Consider the following 16,290-nt stretch of genomic DNA (forward strand, 5'->3'; position numbering starts at 1 on the left):
CTGCCCTGAGGAGTGCCAGGCTGCGGCCACACAGGAGCATGGCGGTTTTTCATGTCCAATGTTATGTACTCTAGACAGCCTCTAAACATATCTCCTGGTGGATGTTAAAAGGCCTGTCATGGTGCAGGATGACTTTCATTCTGCAAAATTTATTAAATACCCAGCATGAGAAAGGTCCTGTGCTAGGCATGGTATAATGCATTCAACATACCTCTTGATGAGAACTGTGTATAGGAAGACAAGGACGTGAATAGGATGCCACGGAGGCCAAGGATGTGGAACCCCTCCATTCCCTATTGGTTCATGACAGTGAACAGTAATCGAGCGTCTCTATGCCAGGCACTGTGCTGGATGTTGGAGATTAAACAGTGAATAAGCGCAAGAGCTCATAGATGGTGGTGAAGTTATTCATACAGGGCAATAATAATAAGCTACTGTGAGACATGAAGAGGTAGGTAAAGGAATTGTGGGACACAGAAGAGAGAAGCGGTAGTAATGGTCTGGAACACCATGGAGAGGAGGTGGTGAGTTTCATCCTAGGTTGCAGCCCAAATGCCTAACCCTAGGACAGGTTATATCAAGTAATTTTACTAACCCTTATCAGTACTCGCAAAAATAAAGCCCTTAAAACTCCTAACAGTTCAAAAAACACTTGGTTACTGGTGGGTATTTTGAACCTATTCTCAAACACTACAGTAATGAGAGCCATATACGGTACTGATGCAAAATAATTTGGTTAAATATCAGCTCACCATTACCTGGTGCAGGACAGCTGACTGAACGGGGTCTAAGTTTTAATGTAGGAAAGCCAGAGACTGCTACTAGGAACTGCTGATAATTTGCTCCTTGTACCTGGGCTAAGTGTGTGATATTAAGCTGCTCTGACCCTAAGGTCCCCAGTCAGTAATCTAGTTAACGGCATGTGACACTCTGAACGTTTTGAGGATGAATGTCATGATGTCTCAGAAGCAGACCAAGCACTCAGGGGGATGGCCCAAGATATCCTAAGTATTCTTGTTACACCTGGTGACACTAATATGTCTTTTAGATGTATCTTCAGGACAGGCATTACATTTGAAGTACATGGGACTAGGCTTTGCATCTTGGCATGTCCCTTGATATACCCAATTAATTAGCAACATTATCTGAACCACCCATGAATGAACTTACTGAATAGAAAGTAAAACCAAAATCACATTGTTGGTGGAGCAGGTCAGAATCCTCATGTGACCGATGTGGATTAAGACAAACAATATGTAGGAGGAGGGACTAAAATTGAAATTAATTAACAGAGATTATCCAGAATCGGGTGATAAGTTTGAAACTACTGGAGGGTAAAGAGCTGTTTCTAATGCTAACACTGTAATATTTAAATTCCATATCCATTCTGGCTGATGCCATCATTTCAACACTAAATATGCCTCCAGATGAATTTTCCAGTCCAGACTTTCCAAATAAATCAGGACATTTGTTGATTAACCTCAACATTACATTTTAGTTATTAGTTGCACCAATAGCCTGCTCAAGTCAATGGTCTTCGTCACAAAGACAAGGAGATATTGCCGGCTTTGAGCACATTGAAAGGGTCGATGAGGGACCAGCCAGTCTTCATGGTGTCAGGCAATGAGCCAAGAGAAGAAATGTGAGACTGAAAGTTGTGGCATTAGGTAAAAAGTCTACAAAGCATTTGGGACCTAAGATCTGGACCTGCTCTAGCAGTACCTACCTGGAAGATGTCCATAAACAGAGATTGCCCAGCAGAGACAGGAATCTTCTGCAACTTTTAAAGCAGAAGGAGTTCAGATCCATCTGTACCATCCTATGGAGTGACTAATAATGACCACCCATGTTCCACACCTAACTTAAAAGAAAACATTAGCAATACAATTGAAACACTTTCTGTAACCCTCCAAGATGACAAGCTCCCCCACTGCTCTCAGGTAAACATTACTATGAAATTAAAGTTTGAAACAGGAAAGAGGGTCACCGGTCTCTGCGGGGGTAGGATGTGGTATGAACACTTGACAGCAGCCATAGTGCAGGGGCATAGTTTTCCCTGAGCCCAGGCCCTCTGAAGGCTGGTGGGATCCCCTCCCACCTCTGTGTAAATCCCTGTTGCTAAGTAATGCCAATGAATTTCAAAAATCTGGAGCAAGCAACTGTAGTTTAGTACATTTTTAAAAATTCAAATTCATTACCATAAAAATGAGCCTCTTCTCTGTCACAGCTTGCAATTCTCTCTGACATTCAATTGACTGATCAGCAGACCTGGGCTTTATAGTAGGAGACTTTTTGCAATCCTCTTTGATCTGATTTCCCCCTATTTAATAGACAATTATAGGCTCTTTAAATCCCAAAGGTTCAGAGACAGCAAATAATTACCAGTAGCAATTTTAGAATAAAGCCAATCTAAATGAGTTCAGTTAAATTATGCAATACTAAGCAGTGGCGTTTTTTATTTTAAACAAGGACGGCAAACCAAAACCCCAAACAATCGCTATACTGCCTCAAATTCCTCCTGACAGCTGCCTGTTAAACTTCTGACCTGTTTGTAAAAATCTGCACACCATCTACCAAAGGGATACACACATGATTGCAAACTTCTGTTATAAGGACATTAAATAAATTATTTCTTTAAGATCATATGGCAGATCTATAATTAATTAAACCCACCATGATATTACGGCAAAATAATTTAGCTTCTCTAAAAAGGTAAATGTAATTTGCCGATCTGGTATTTGGAAGAATGCTTTGCCCAAAATCAATTCCTTTAGTTTCTAGAGAATAGAAACTAGAGGCAATCTCATTTTAATTATATCTCTTTATTGCTAACAAAGGAATGATTTATGCAATTAAATTAACTGGCTAGAAAATTATTCTCAGCTGGGCTGTCCTAATTCTTTGCTTTCTGAATTGCAGGCTCTTACACTTTCCTATGTAGATTAATTTTTCTGATACGCAAACAATGCCTCTTGTGTTCGTCTTTTCCATTTTTTTCTTTATTCAAAAGTCCCCTTTTCTTCTTGCCGTGACATGAGTAATATTTGTTGAACGGCTGGGCTTTGACTAGTTTTTTTTTTTTTTTTTAATGTTAAAAAGATGAAAAAGATCTTTTCTTCCCAATCTCATTATTCAAGAACAGAGCAAGGTTTGAGGGTTTCTTATCTGTGGTACTAGAACAGCAGCAAAGACATGGAAAAATTGCAAAAATGTCAAAGGCTGCAAAATTTGAAAGTGGCGTCAGCAGCTCCAGGAGTTGTAAATTAGCAAATGCTTTTAGGACTGTCTCCATTGCTTCCCTCTGTCACTTTGCCTGCCCGACACCCATCCTACACCTTGTCTGTCTGCCACAATTATTTCTTACAAAGCACAACAAGGTAAATAACCCACTGTAACATCACAAGTCAACATTTATGGACTGACCTCGGTGACCAGAACACTGAATGAGGTGCCAGGAGAGCAGGACAGGGGGAGGGTGGATTACAAAGGAATCCAAAGACATTCCCTCTGTCCTTGAGTAGTTGACGATCCAGGAGGCAATTTTTGGTAAATATTCTTATGAAATCAGATCCATTTCTGTAATGATGGATTAAAGATAGAATGATGACATTATTTGGGGGCTGATGGCATTATTTGGGGCCTACATTAATTCAGATTATTTTAAACTATTCTATATAATTTGTTATTCAATTCGTTTAAGGTAGGATGAGGTAAGAAGTTGCAACATACATAGTCTGGCAATGTAAAGAAAGCGACAGAAAAGAGATGAGGTGTACTTTTTCTTTTGAAGCCATAAATATGTGATGTAAGCATGCTTCCCAGTGCACTCACCTTTATCTACTAGACCAGGCTCACAACCTTCCTCTGTGAAGGGCCAAATAGTAAATATTTTTGGAACTGTGGGTCATATGGTGTCTGTCACAACTACTGCCCTCTGCCATCTTGGCATGATCGCAGCCATAGACGATATGTGAGCAATGAGCTTGGCTGTGTTCTAATAAACCTTTCTTTACAAAAGCAGGGAGCAGGCTGGTTTGGCCCATGGGCTCTGGTTTACCAAACCCAGCACTACCCCTACCAGCTACTTTTCACCTTGTCTGAGGAAAAAGAGCCTTATTCATTTCAAAAATCAAAACTCAAAATCAAAAAGCATTGATTGTGTCCCAGTAAGTACAAGGCATGGTGCAAGGTCCTCAATCATAAATGATAAATAGTTGGCTTTCAAGGATCTCACAGTCTAGTGGAGTAAACTTTTAATGGATTTAATAGATGTAGTGAATTAAAAAAGTACAATTCAGTGGAACAAGTAAAACAGTGAAAGTTTTTAAAAAGTGCTGTGGGGCTTCCCTGGTGGCGCAGTGGTTGGGAGTCCGCCTGCCGATGCAGGGGACGCGGGTTCATGCCCCGGTCCGGGAAGATCCCACATGCCGCGGAGCGGCTGGGCCCGTGAGCCATGGACGCTGAGCCTGCGAGTCCGGAGCTTGTGCTCCGCAACGGGAGAGGCCACAACAGTGCGAGGCCCGCATACCGCAAAAAAAAAAAAAAAAAAAAAGTGCTGTGGGGAGAAGAACATGAAAGACCAGCCACAAATGGAAGACATTTGCAAAGCATACAACAGACAAAATGTAGTATCCAGAATGTAAGAATATGTATCCTTGAAAGCAATAAGGAAAAAACTAAGTAACCAAATAGAAAAATGACCAAAATACATGAACAGGTAGTTCACCAAAGAGGAAACTTGAATGGTCAATAAATATATGAAAGGACGTTTATCCTCACTAGTAAACAGGAAAATGGAAAATGAATGCTAAAATGAAATGCCATTTCACATTCATCTCATTGGCAAACATTAGGAAGTCTGATTATACCAAGTGGTGATGAAGATATGAAATCTCTGGCACACACAAATGCTGCGAGTACTCATGAAAAATGGCAAACCACTTTGGAGGCCCTGGAATTCTACTCTTTGGTATTTATCCCAGAGAAATTTCACCATGAGTGCATAAAGAAATATGTAAACAAACTTTCTTAGTGCTTAGCATGTTTACAATAGCCAAAAAAAAAAAAAAAAAAAGTAGGAAGTAATCAAACTCCTGTCCCTCAATAGGAGTATGTGATATAGCCATGCAATGAAATACTATACAGAAGTGGAAAATGAAACAAAAATAGCTACATATATAAATAAGAACATAGCTCAAAAATAGAATGCTTATTCATTCAAAGAATATTTGCAGGCTTCCTATGTGTCAGGCACTGTTCTAGGTGCTATGGATATGGACAGCATTGAACAAAAATGTCATCACTCTCAAGTTGTTCCCATTAAGTGAAGAGTGAGTTACAGGAGAATATAGAGTATGCCATTCAACAATATGCCTACATATTGTTAGGGATGCTTCATCTAGGCAGTAAAAGTATAAAGAAATTCATGGAAATAATAAGTATCAATTTCAGGATAATAGTTACCTGAGAGCAGTGACTGGGGCTTGTCATCATGGTGGGCTATGGAAAGGGCTTCGATTATATTGCTAATATCTTCATTTTTAAGTTGGGTGATGGTCCATTGATGTTCATTATTATTCACAATGTAGTAGCCTTGTATGTTTCTGAATATAATACCTTTCTTAAAGGAAAACAAAAACATCTTTATGCTCAGTCGTCATGTAAAGATTTTGATTTTTAAATGTTACAACCAAATTTTTAAAAAACAAACTAAAGGGTCTGCCTGACATTCTGAATATCCAGAATAGATTCCACCTGCTGATGACAAATTAAGCACATTAGAGATTTTTCATTACATTGAGAATAGTGCTGGTGACTGTGATTTGGTGAAGTATGAATTAAAACGTAGCCTTCATTGATGTTGTGTCAGGGTTTCTGGGCTAGGGCCCCAGGTCAGATGATTATAATTTCTTAGTAGAAATTCACTGTTAACCAGGAAAAAAAAAAAAAGATGGTGACCTTAGGGAAAATAGAAAATTAAAACTAATTTTATCCGGAAGAGTTAGGGAAAACTTCTCAGTGGATACTTACAAATGTGGCTATGATTCCTCGTCTTCTTCCACTATAGCAGTGCCACCTAACCTCGCATGGCGATGACCTATTCTAAAGACTTTGAGGGGACATGTCTCCTGGGGTGGATGAAAGCAGGACTACATTGGAGGAACCAGTTTACTCTGCAATCGCCTTTGGGAGGAGTCACTCTTTGGGGCCTGGTATGTAGCTATCAAATCATTGGGACTAGTGTAGGGCAGGCTGGTCTGGAGTCCTCAAGGAAACAGTGCAGACAACCAAGACATATATGGGACATGGTAATCCCAGACTGCCACAATAGAAACAAGGGTGGGAAAAGATCCATATCTGTATCTTATAAAGGCATCAAACTGGGCATCCCAAAACCATATTTGTGTTTCTTATATAGGCACCCCAGCTAAAGAGCCAAACAGAGCTTCCCAAAGTTTTCAGATCTAAAATTTCTGGAATTTCACCTGGCTTGTAGAGTTCAGGTTATGGGTTCCTAAATTCTAGAAATATGGCTAATATGAGTTTGCTTTTATTAAAAGTTCAAAGAAGATCAGATCCTATTTGGAAGCAAATTTTTTAAATAACTAAATAAATCTTTAATATTTCTAAGTGCAAGTATAGAGAATGTACAGTCACAGAGGGCCTTAGAACATCAACTATTTCCTCCATACATTGTTACATAGTTAAAAGTCACAACTGGGGGAACTCAAGCCCAAACCCCATGGTTTGCTTTGTTTTTCTTTTTCATATACCTACAAAAGGGGAGGGCTAAGTGTGACTTTGGGGCTAAGTGTGTAGAAAGGAGAAGGGCTTATTCCCTGGCTTCTGCAGATGGCTGGGGAGTGAGGGAAGAAAGCATACCTCTGGGCAGATGCCCTGCAGAGGCATACCTCTGGGTGGGTAAGGCATGTGGAGCTCTGGCTTTTGTCCCCCACTTGCCTTTCTGAGCAGCTGGAAGAATAATCTTCGCTTACAGAAAGTTTGGTAGTTTCCTTCACCCTGAACATAAAAGGTAAGCAAAAGAAGAAAAAAAAAATGTCAGCCTTCTCTGTACTGGTAGAGGATGGGAGACATTTCTCCAGAAGTGTCTGGGACCTGATAATCTAATTTGTTACACAACAATGGATAATTAAGGATTTGGGCAGAAAAAGACTAATAACATTTGGATGGAGAGAAAGTCCTTAAGAGAAAGTCCTTAAGAGTTGACAATGTCCACAGACACTTCTTGAGAGCAGGAATTATCTTTTTCACTTGACTTCTTCCAGTGTACATACTCATATGGCATCTGGTATAAACTGGACTCTTAGTAAATGACCATTGAGATATTGATTGAAGATGAGACCTAAATTCTGTGAAAGTAAAGAAGTCCAACCATGGATACGAGTAAGGGAGCAAATAGGGCTTCATGTAATATATATGTCTAGGGAGACCAACCATCTGGGTTCTCTCAGAAGCCGGTTTCCTGAAATGTGGGGCATTCAGAGCTAAAACTGGGACAGTGAGAGAAATAAAGGAACCCTTCTAAGAAAAATGGAAAATTAGTAGGAGAACTTAACAAGGGACAACCTTAGCACCTTTGAATACAGTGGGGTTTCTTCACCAAATATTATTTTGCTTCCATTGTATGCTAAATTCTGTAGATTAAAAGATAAATTACAGGGCTTCCCTGGTGGCGCAGTGGTTGAGAGTCCGCCTGCCGATGCAAGGGACACGGGTTCCTGCCCCGGTCCGGGAGGATCCCACATGGCACGGAACGGCTGGGCCTGTGAGCCATGGCCGCTGAGCCTGCGCGTCCGGAGCCTGTGCTCTGCAACGGGAGAGGCCACAACAGTGAGAGGCCCGCGTACCGAAAAAAAAAAAAAAAAAATTAGTCTCTGGCTTGAAAGAGCACTGATATAAAGTTGTAAAGTTGCCTTCATTACATGAGGACAAATTTGCCTCTGAGATAAAATGCAATTGATTTCTGAGAACTTTAAAAAAGGTATTAATATTTCTATAACATTTTCTTCTTCAAGTCTAGTCTAAAAGATGGTTTTAAGCATCTCAGTGTTTTCTGAATCCTTTCTGAGGTATGCCTGGTGACATACCCAAGAGCAATAAATAAACATTACTAGTGGGTAGGTCATAATCATGAATATCTTGTGGTTTTTTTCTGATTAGATTTGTTTCAAATTGTAAAATCTCACCTAGCATCTGCTGCAGCCGTTTTTGTCACATCTATTTCTTGGATTTCACTCGTAATAACAGCCATTTACAAAGAGTGCTAAGTAGCTCACAATTATTCTCTGATTTAATTCTTACAAGAACTTTGTGGAATAAAGACTACTATAATCCCTAATTTACAGATGAGGAACTCAAGGCTCAATGCCATTCTGTAACATGACCCAGTTTACACAGCTGGTAAGTTGCAAACATGGAATTTGAAAGTCTCTCCAAAACGCACATTCTTCACCACTGCACTAAATACCTCATCCTAATAATTGCTAACGCAATGTAAAGTGCTGGGCTATGCACTGGGTGCTGTGCCAAGGATTTTACATATACCATCTCTTTTGAAGGGCAAAGAACTTGGTGATATGAATGTGGAATCAATGAGGAGAGACAGGAGGGCTATTGACTTCGGTATTCAAAGTGTGGTCTGTGGTTCAGCAGCATCGGTATCACCCAGGAGCTTTTCAGAAATGCAGGCTCTCAGGTCCCATCCAAACCAGCTGCATGAGAATCTGTATTTTAACAAGATCTCTAGGTGACTTGTAAGCACATCAATGTGCCCCTACTGCTGTGGAAGACCTATGAAAAAAACCTATCCCCAGCTGTGGGTGGATTTCTTTACTGCAGTGGTTCTCTAAGTGGGATCCGCAAACCAGGAGTGTCAGCTTCACCTGGGCACTTGATTGAAATGAACATTCTAGAATCCCACCCCAGACCTTTTGAATGAGAAACTGGGGCAGCAATCTGTCTTAGCCCTCCATGTGATTCTGATGAAACCTGAGCTTTGAGAACCCTCCTCCAAACGCCACACAGTCCTCACACTTATGCTCAACCTGGAAAGAGGAGTCAGCAGTGACACCCTGTGGAGCCAAGGGAAGCTTGCACGTTTTCTGTGAGTGTACCTGCTATCTTCCCCTGGTAACATAAAACCGTCATGATCTGTGTTTTTTGCACTGAAAATACAAAGCTGATTTCTTTCCCTGTAAACTATTTGCTTTAGGATCCTGCATTCATTTTGGTCAAGCAGACTAGAGTTTTTAATTCAGCAAACATTTATTCATTCATCACCAAGTAGGTGTAAAGGACTGCCAATAGAGGTTGTGCAGAAAATAGAAAACATATCAGATTGGCCCCTGGAGCAATCTACTACCAGTTATGTTTATAACAGCACAAGCTACCATGTGAGTATTTGCTGTGTAGCAGGCGGTGTGCTGTTTTATAAAACTCACTCAATCTTTATGAGCTATAGATGTATTTATTATCCTCATTTTATAAGAAATATACATACTGACTCTGAAGTGTATGCTTTTAATCAAACAGCAGAGCTTCTTAAAGTGATCTCCAAAGATCATTGTTACAAGAACTTAGTGCACTTGTTTCAAGTGTAGATTCCCAGAGACCCACCAAATCAAGGCATGTTTAACAAGTATCCCAGGCGAATATTACACACACTACAGTTTGGGAACTACTATACCACACCACACTGCCTCCATCAAAGTATTGGCCTTCAAAGTATTATGGATCTTACCCTGAAATGGGTTAGCATCAAAGATTTGTAAAGCAGTGGCAAAGAGATGATTAAATTTGTATTTTAGGGAGATCTATGTAGTGGCAGTATGAATGGATTAGAGGAGGATGGTGGTAGTAGAGACTGACTTTATCATCTTATCAGAAAAAAAGCGTGTCACACTGAGACATCAATGCCAGGTGGTGGTCTAGGGTTCATTCCCTAAGTATCTCAAATTCTTGTCTCAGGAAAGTTCAGTTTTAAGAGTTGCATGGAATCTGAGCTAGAAATCCTGAACAAGTACTAGGAAGACAACTTAGACAAGATAATCTAAAAAAGATAATAAAATAGGGTCAGGGTTGGACCTTTGGCCTAAGGATCATCCTTTTAGCAAACTTTTAAAATAATGTTAAGATACTGTTTAGAACCTATTTCAATTCGATAGATTTCAACAATCCAATAGGTTGTCTTTAAGTTCCTTTTGACAATTTTTTAAGTTACTATCGCTTTAAAATTTTTCAGCTTTGATGCTTCAAATATTAAAATCGAGTTATTCTAGCATTGGTTATACAAGTTGTGTTATGCCCCCTGGTGGCAATATAGATAGGAAGATGAGAAACATATTTCAATCAAGAGAGCCAACTTAATTGAAATACGTGGCAGGCCCTGAACCTGAAATGGAATTTCATATAAAACTTTTCTGGCCTTACTAAAAATAGGAAACATCCCGTTAAACTAAAATCAGATGCATTAACTTCAGCCTTATGAAGGTGCATATTTCAATTTCCCTTGCTTTGTCATAAAATGGATTAGCTCCTTGAAATATGTCAGTTGAACTTGAAATTAAATATTTGCTCTACATATAGCTAATAAGTAGCTGGACTCATAAAAGATAACTAAAGTCTATATAGACAAGAATTTCCTTCAAGACCAGGCCTCAGCGTATGTCGCATATACACGATGACACTGCCTTCTTTTGGAGCATTCATTTCCCTATATTAATAAACTTTTAAAGGTTACATAGCCCAAGTAGTCATTTCCAAGAAGGTGTTAGAAAAAAAGTTCTAAATTTTGTCATTTGTTCTCCAATCAAAACAGCCAAATATAGGTTTTAATGTGGATTATACTGAGGGCTTCTTAAGGCTTTTATCTGTTTGGGGACAAAAAAAGATGAGTGAAGATACTGAACTACTAGAAGGTCTGTTGATGTTTGATGTGAAAAAAAATGCATGAAAGATAAGTATTTCTTCTTGGATTAAGATAACTTGGCCTCAATGGCTATATTATTTGGTCACAGTAGAGAAAAATGGCTATTCCTTAAGTAAACAAAGTGGCTAACCAGGTGCCTGGCACTATGCTATACTATTAGTACTAAAAAAAGAGACTCAGTCACTGGCCTCAAGAAACATGAAGCCTAGCACAGTGGAGGACGTGTAAAAAATTACAGTACAATGATACAAGTTATAGTGAAAATAATAACAGAAGAAAAGGAAAACCTGACATTTAAAAAGGTATTACAGCTGTAGTTCGGGTGGAGACTTGAAAAATGCATATTTCCCAGTTGGACATACAAAAGAAAAACCGTGAGAAGAAATGTGAAAACACACACAAAAGTGTGAGGTGCTAAGGAAGCTAAAACAGTTCAGTATTACTTGAGGATAAAGTTCAAATGAGAATTGGCAAGAGAAAAGACATGAGAGTCTAGAGTATGAAGGGTCTTGAAACTCATGCAAATTTCTCCTGTAAGTGACAGGTCCCAAGACTTCCTCAGTTCATAAAGCCCTTAGTGTATCAGAAATCCTTTTACTGTGCCCCTTGGCCAAAAATATCAAAAAACAAGAAACTTAACAGTTCCATTATCAAGCAGTTTCAAGTATCAAGTTGAACCTAACTTCAAACAACTTAATAGGCATTTATACCCTAGCAACATGTATTTAAGAAAGAAAAACACACAAACTGAAAGAATATTTTTATTCTACTCTTAGATAGCCGATTATTAATTGAATGTACATGCCTATCCGGCACTGTACAAATTCTCAAACCCTGAAATCAGATGGATATTGCCACCCTCATTTCTTATTCCATAATGATTGTCATGTGATATGTGATTTGTATCACAGCAAATGCCAAAAACCCAGCTTCATAAAGATATATCATTGAAAGGAAGGTAGTGTGATCTAACATTGAAACTGTGAACTGCCTTGAGCTAGTAGTTTGCATTGGTGTCCAACAGATAGCAACTATCACTGTTTTCTTTGCAAATTTAAATATTGCACGGTTTCTCTGTGAGTTCACTACGGCACCCAAGCAGCACAATTTGAAAATCTAAAAATCTTTGTAAAAATGACTGACATAATCTAATTTACTTGTTTAGAATAACCTAATATCTTTGTAGAGGTGGGTTAGAGACTGGAAGCCTGGTAACAAAGATTACTGCAAGTATACCAGCTGAGAAATGATGACGATGTAAACTGCAACATGGGCAAAGATGTGAGAGAAGGAGACTTGGGTACATCAGTGGAGCTCTTGCTAACTAAATGGATATAAAGGAGTGAGGGGTAGTGGCATAAGAAGGAAAGTGGGTGAGTTCCTTTTCCATAACATGTTTTTAAGTATTTCGATAATCATACTTGAATCTAATCGCTTGCAGTCCTGTGTTTTATTGCATGCATGAAAAACATGACCCTGAGAAGGCCCATTAGGCTTCACCAGAATGCCAAAAGGTTAAAACCATTTACAGTCATCCCTCAGTGTCTGCTGGAGATTGGTCCCAGGACCCACCTCAGATTTTGTCAACTTATGCTCTGGTCCTCTGTATCTGTGGTTCTGCATCCACAGATTCAACCAACCGTGGATCATGTAGTTCTATTGAAACAAATTCACGTAAAAGTGGACCCTTGCAGTTCAAAGCAGGGTTGTCAAGGGTAAACTGTACTGGCTATTGGATACCCAAGTCTGAAATTCTGGTAAAATATGACAAGTGTAACTAAATGTATATAATGCAGTAAAAGTTGCATGGATGTTTAATTCGTGATTGAAGTGGTGCGTGTTGATAAAAGTTTTCAAGGAGGGGTACAGAGGTTGAGAAGAGAAGGAGGGTCAAGGGCAGAAGTCTAGAGAACACAAACACTTCAGAGAAGAACAGAGAATGAGGCCCTCATGGAAAAACATTTAAAAGGAACAGACAGAATTAAGAGAACCAAGAGAGTTACTGAGACAAAGGGAAAAAAGTACTGGACAGGTAGAATGTAAGGACGATAAAGATTAAAACACATCCAGGGAATCTTGATAACTATTAATGTGATCTTAGAAAATTCAGTGAATTAGTATGGAGAGAAGTAACGATGCCATGATGGGCAGGGAATGAAGTAGAAGCACACGTATAGATTAGGTTTTCTAGAAATTTGGTTGTGGAAAAAGAAAAGAGCAAGAGCTGAAGGTGGAGGTGGGTCCAGGGGAGTTAAACTTTTTTAAATATAAAATGAGAGACATGGTCCTGTTTACACCCGTTACCTAGCCTCATAAACAGACCTTTCTATGGATTAAAATTCTATTTTAGAAAAGCAAGAAAGGGATAGAGCAATAGCTCAATTTTTTTGTCCCAACTCTTCCTCCCTGGACACCTAGCTCTTTCCACTCCTCCTATTCCAGGGCTCTTCCTGTCACTGAAAGCCTACTCTCTACTTACCGTAGTATTTTAGTATTTCTGACAAAGAGAAAAGTACCTGGAACTCCAAATACCAATACTTAACATATACATATGTCTACCAGACATATACATGTCTACCATGGCACTGTTCTAAGCGGTTTGCACATTTTAATTTATTTTCCTCATAAAAATGCCATGGCATCAGTGAAGAATGGGACTACCACACTCATACTTTCTGTTTTAAATAATTACATTAGAAAGTGTGGTACAGTAGAAACATTCCAGACCTCAGTCTCATACAGAGCACGGTTCAAATTCTGGCTCAGGACCTTCATAGTTACTTCATCTATAAAGTAGTTACAAAAATGTCTACCTAGATTTGCTTGAGTGAAGATCAAATGAGATCCCACAATGCTTAGTGCAAAGTCAGGGCTCAATAATACTGTACCTCTGTATGTCGACAAACAAAGCAGCAACAGCCATGATAATAACAGAGAAACATTATATATCTCAAATGCAATTATTTCTGTTTTACTCCAACCACCACTTACAACAAGGAGCAGCGTAGAGGCATGAATGGCTGCACAAGCCATTTTAATTTTAAGTCCACAAAAGTCTACATTAAATGCATTATCTTACAAGATAATAACCTATGAAAGTATATAAAAAATAACTGAGCCAACATTATTTGGTACTTTTGATGCTTCCATTAACTTCAACTTAACTATTCCCTTTCCGAATATAAAATTAAAAATTGGCAAGCTATTTACAAAAAGACGTGCAATTTTGTTAATCAGGTTGATATTCTGAACATCTTTTTCTTCAGTTCAGCTGTTTTCTCATCTATTTTAGTGTGACAGTCCTCTGTTGCCTTTTCAATGCCTTCATGGTATTTCTCCAAAGCAGCTTTCAAGCTGAGAAATATTTCCTAAGTAGAAAATGAAATATAATAAGAATTATTCCATGCAACGACCTAAACTAAAAATGAGTTACAAGAATTCCAACAGTCTCGTTCATATTTATTAATAATATTTTAAAGCCTAAAGTACCTTATGCACATGTACACACTCGTATGCCTACTCTTATTAAGCTGTGCAGATGCATGAGAAACTCAGCTACTTAGAAAGAACAAAGCAGAGACGTTAACAATGGCTTGAATTCCAAGGCATTAAGAACATATTTTTAATCATCAAAGAAAAATTTTTACTTTGGAGCTTTTCATGTTTACTTGGCAAATACCTAGATTACTATACTCTGCACTTGACCCTGATCATTATTTAAATGATATGTAAACAGATTTAATAGGTAATCTACAGGACTAAGAAATATAGGAATACCTTTTAGAATTGTTTTAACAAACTGATCAGGCAGTCCTACTATAAGCAATAGTGAGTTTTCATATAAACCTATATGGATGTGTTAAGAATTAAGAAAAAAATTACAAAACAATTTCTACAGACTGAATGAAATAATAAATGAACCACTTTGCATACATTTTATTCTATCTCATACTCATCAAATACAATTTTGATCCGTTTATTATTGATTTTTCTTAAACAAAACAATTCTCAAACCTTGATACAAGAAAAAGTAGTATTCTGAAAGATTATAAAAGGTGTTTCACCACTGAAATAGAACAGCAGGCCTTTTCCAATGGAAGGAAAAAGCAATAAATGGGTATAATGGGTATAAAAATGTTCTCAATTTTAAGTGCTGCTCCCATTAAACTTTTCTTAAACCCACAGTTTGGCTACTATTTATCTTAGTTTAAATTCTAGTGTAGATACTGTCTGATTTTGAGCAAATTATATAGATTATAATTTAATATAGTATGGATTCAAAATGTTCCAAAAAAGAACAACACTATTTCCAGAGACTGCCACCTGTGCAAGTTTGAGAACTACTGCTCTAGATTAAGCGAATATAAATGTTTAGCTTAAGGCTAAACATTTTCCCAAAATCTAAACATAGATCATTAAATCCTAATACAAAAATAGAAGAGGGTATTTAGATTCCCAAGATCTAAATCAGGCATCAAATTACTACAACTATGATGGAATATTAATCATTAGGAAAATAAATCAAACATTTTTGATACCTTTATTTCTTAAATCTTGTAGGAAAAATAAGGTGAATTAGTTGCTATCTTATGTAAACACCATTTTTTAAAAAAAATCAGCACATTTCAGCAGCTACAGATCAATTTAATTTCCTGGCTCTACAGAGATATGTATTTATTCATTCCAAAAAGAAAGCTGAATAAACTTGGTACAAAGACATTACTCATGAGAAACTATTAAAATGAAGTGTGGTTAAATAAAAATATACAATCTGTAAATATCTGAACCAGCCATTTCAACACACTCAGAGGAACAATTTTCTCCTGAGAACACCTATATTCTCAAGGAGGAACCAAATCCTACAGGTAGAGCCACAATAAATGAATGAAACATTAAAGCCCAATTCCACTGGCACATCCACAGAAGCAAACAAACATTTGAAGTTCTAAGCCAGCCCTCACAGGATATTAATAGCAATAGATCACAGCCCTCACGAAAGCTACAAATTTCAATTTCCAATTAAATTCTGTATCCAAGTGGAACTTATCATATTCATTCACATAATAAGTAAGTCTTACTGTGATAGCTTGGCTGAAGTTAAATATTTTTAAACTCAGACTCTAGTTCTACAGTGCCTAACAGGACAACCACTAGGGACACGTGATTATTTAAATTTACATTTAAACAGCTACATGTTCCTCAGTTGCACTGGCCACACTTCAAGTGCTCAGCAGCTACGTGTACCTAATGGCTACCGTACTGAGCAGTACGGAACATTCCCAGCAGTAAGTTCTTTGGATAGCATTGGTCTAGGTAGTTATCTCACTTTTCAAATCAGAGAA

The 16,290-nt window shown here is 38.2% G+C and overlaps 1 protein-coding gene across 5 annotated transcripts in view; it reads right to left on the reverse strand.

Moving 5' to 3' along the window:
• Nucleotides 1-640: 640 nt before the first annotated feature.
• The window catches only part of NUF2 (NUF2 component of NDC80 kinetochore complex), a 43,065-nt gene continuing 27,415 nt past the window's right edge, over nucleotides 641-16,290 (reverse strand). For all 5 annotated transcript variants that reach the window (XM_022563274.2, XM_089911914.1, XM_022563272.2 and 2 more), the window contains one exon: nucleotides 641-14,316. In XM_022563274.2, coding sequence (XP_022418982.1) covers nucleotides 14,182-14,316 — 135 coding nt within the window. In that variant the 3' untranslated portion in view covers nucleotides 641-14,181. The remainder of the gene's footprint in view (nucleotides 14,317-16,290) is intronic.

The sequence above is a fragment of the Delphinapterus leucas genome, chromosome 1 (genome assembly GCF_059928025.1).
Source record: "Delphinapterus leucas isolate spDelLeu-1000000601 "Yukka" chromosome 1, BTC_Dleu_Yukka2, whole genome shotgun sequence".
NCBI classification, from domain to species: domain Eukaryota; kingdom Metazoa; phylum Chordata; class Mammalia; order Artiodactyla; family Monodontidae; genus Delphinapterus; species Delphinapterus leucas.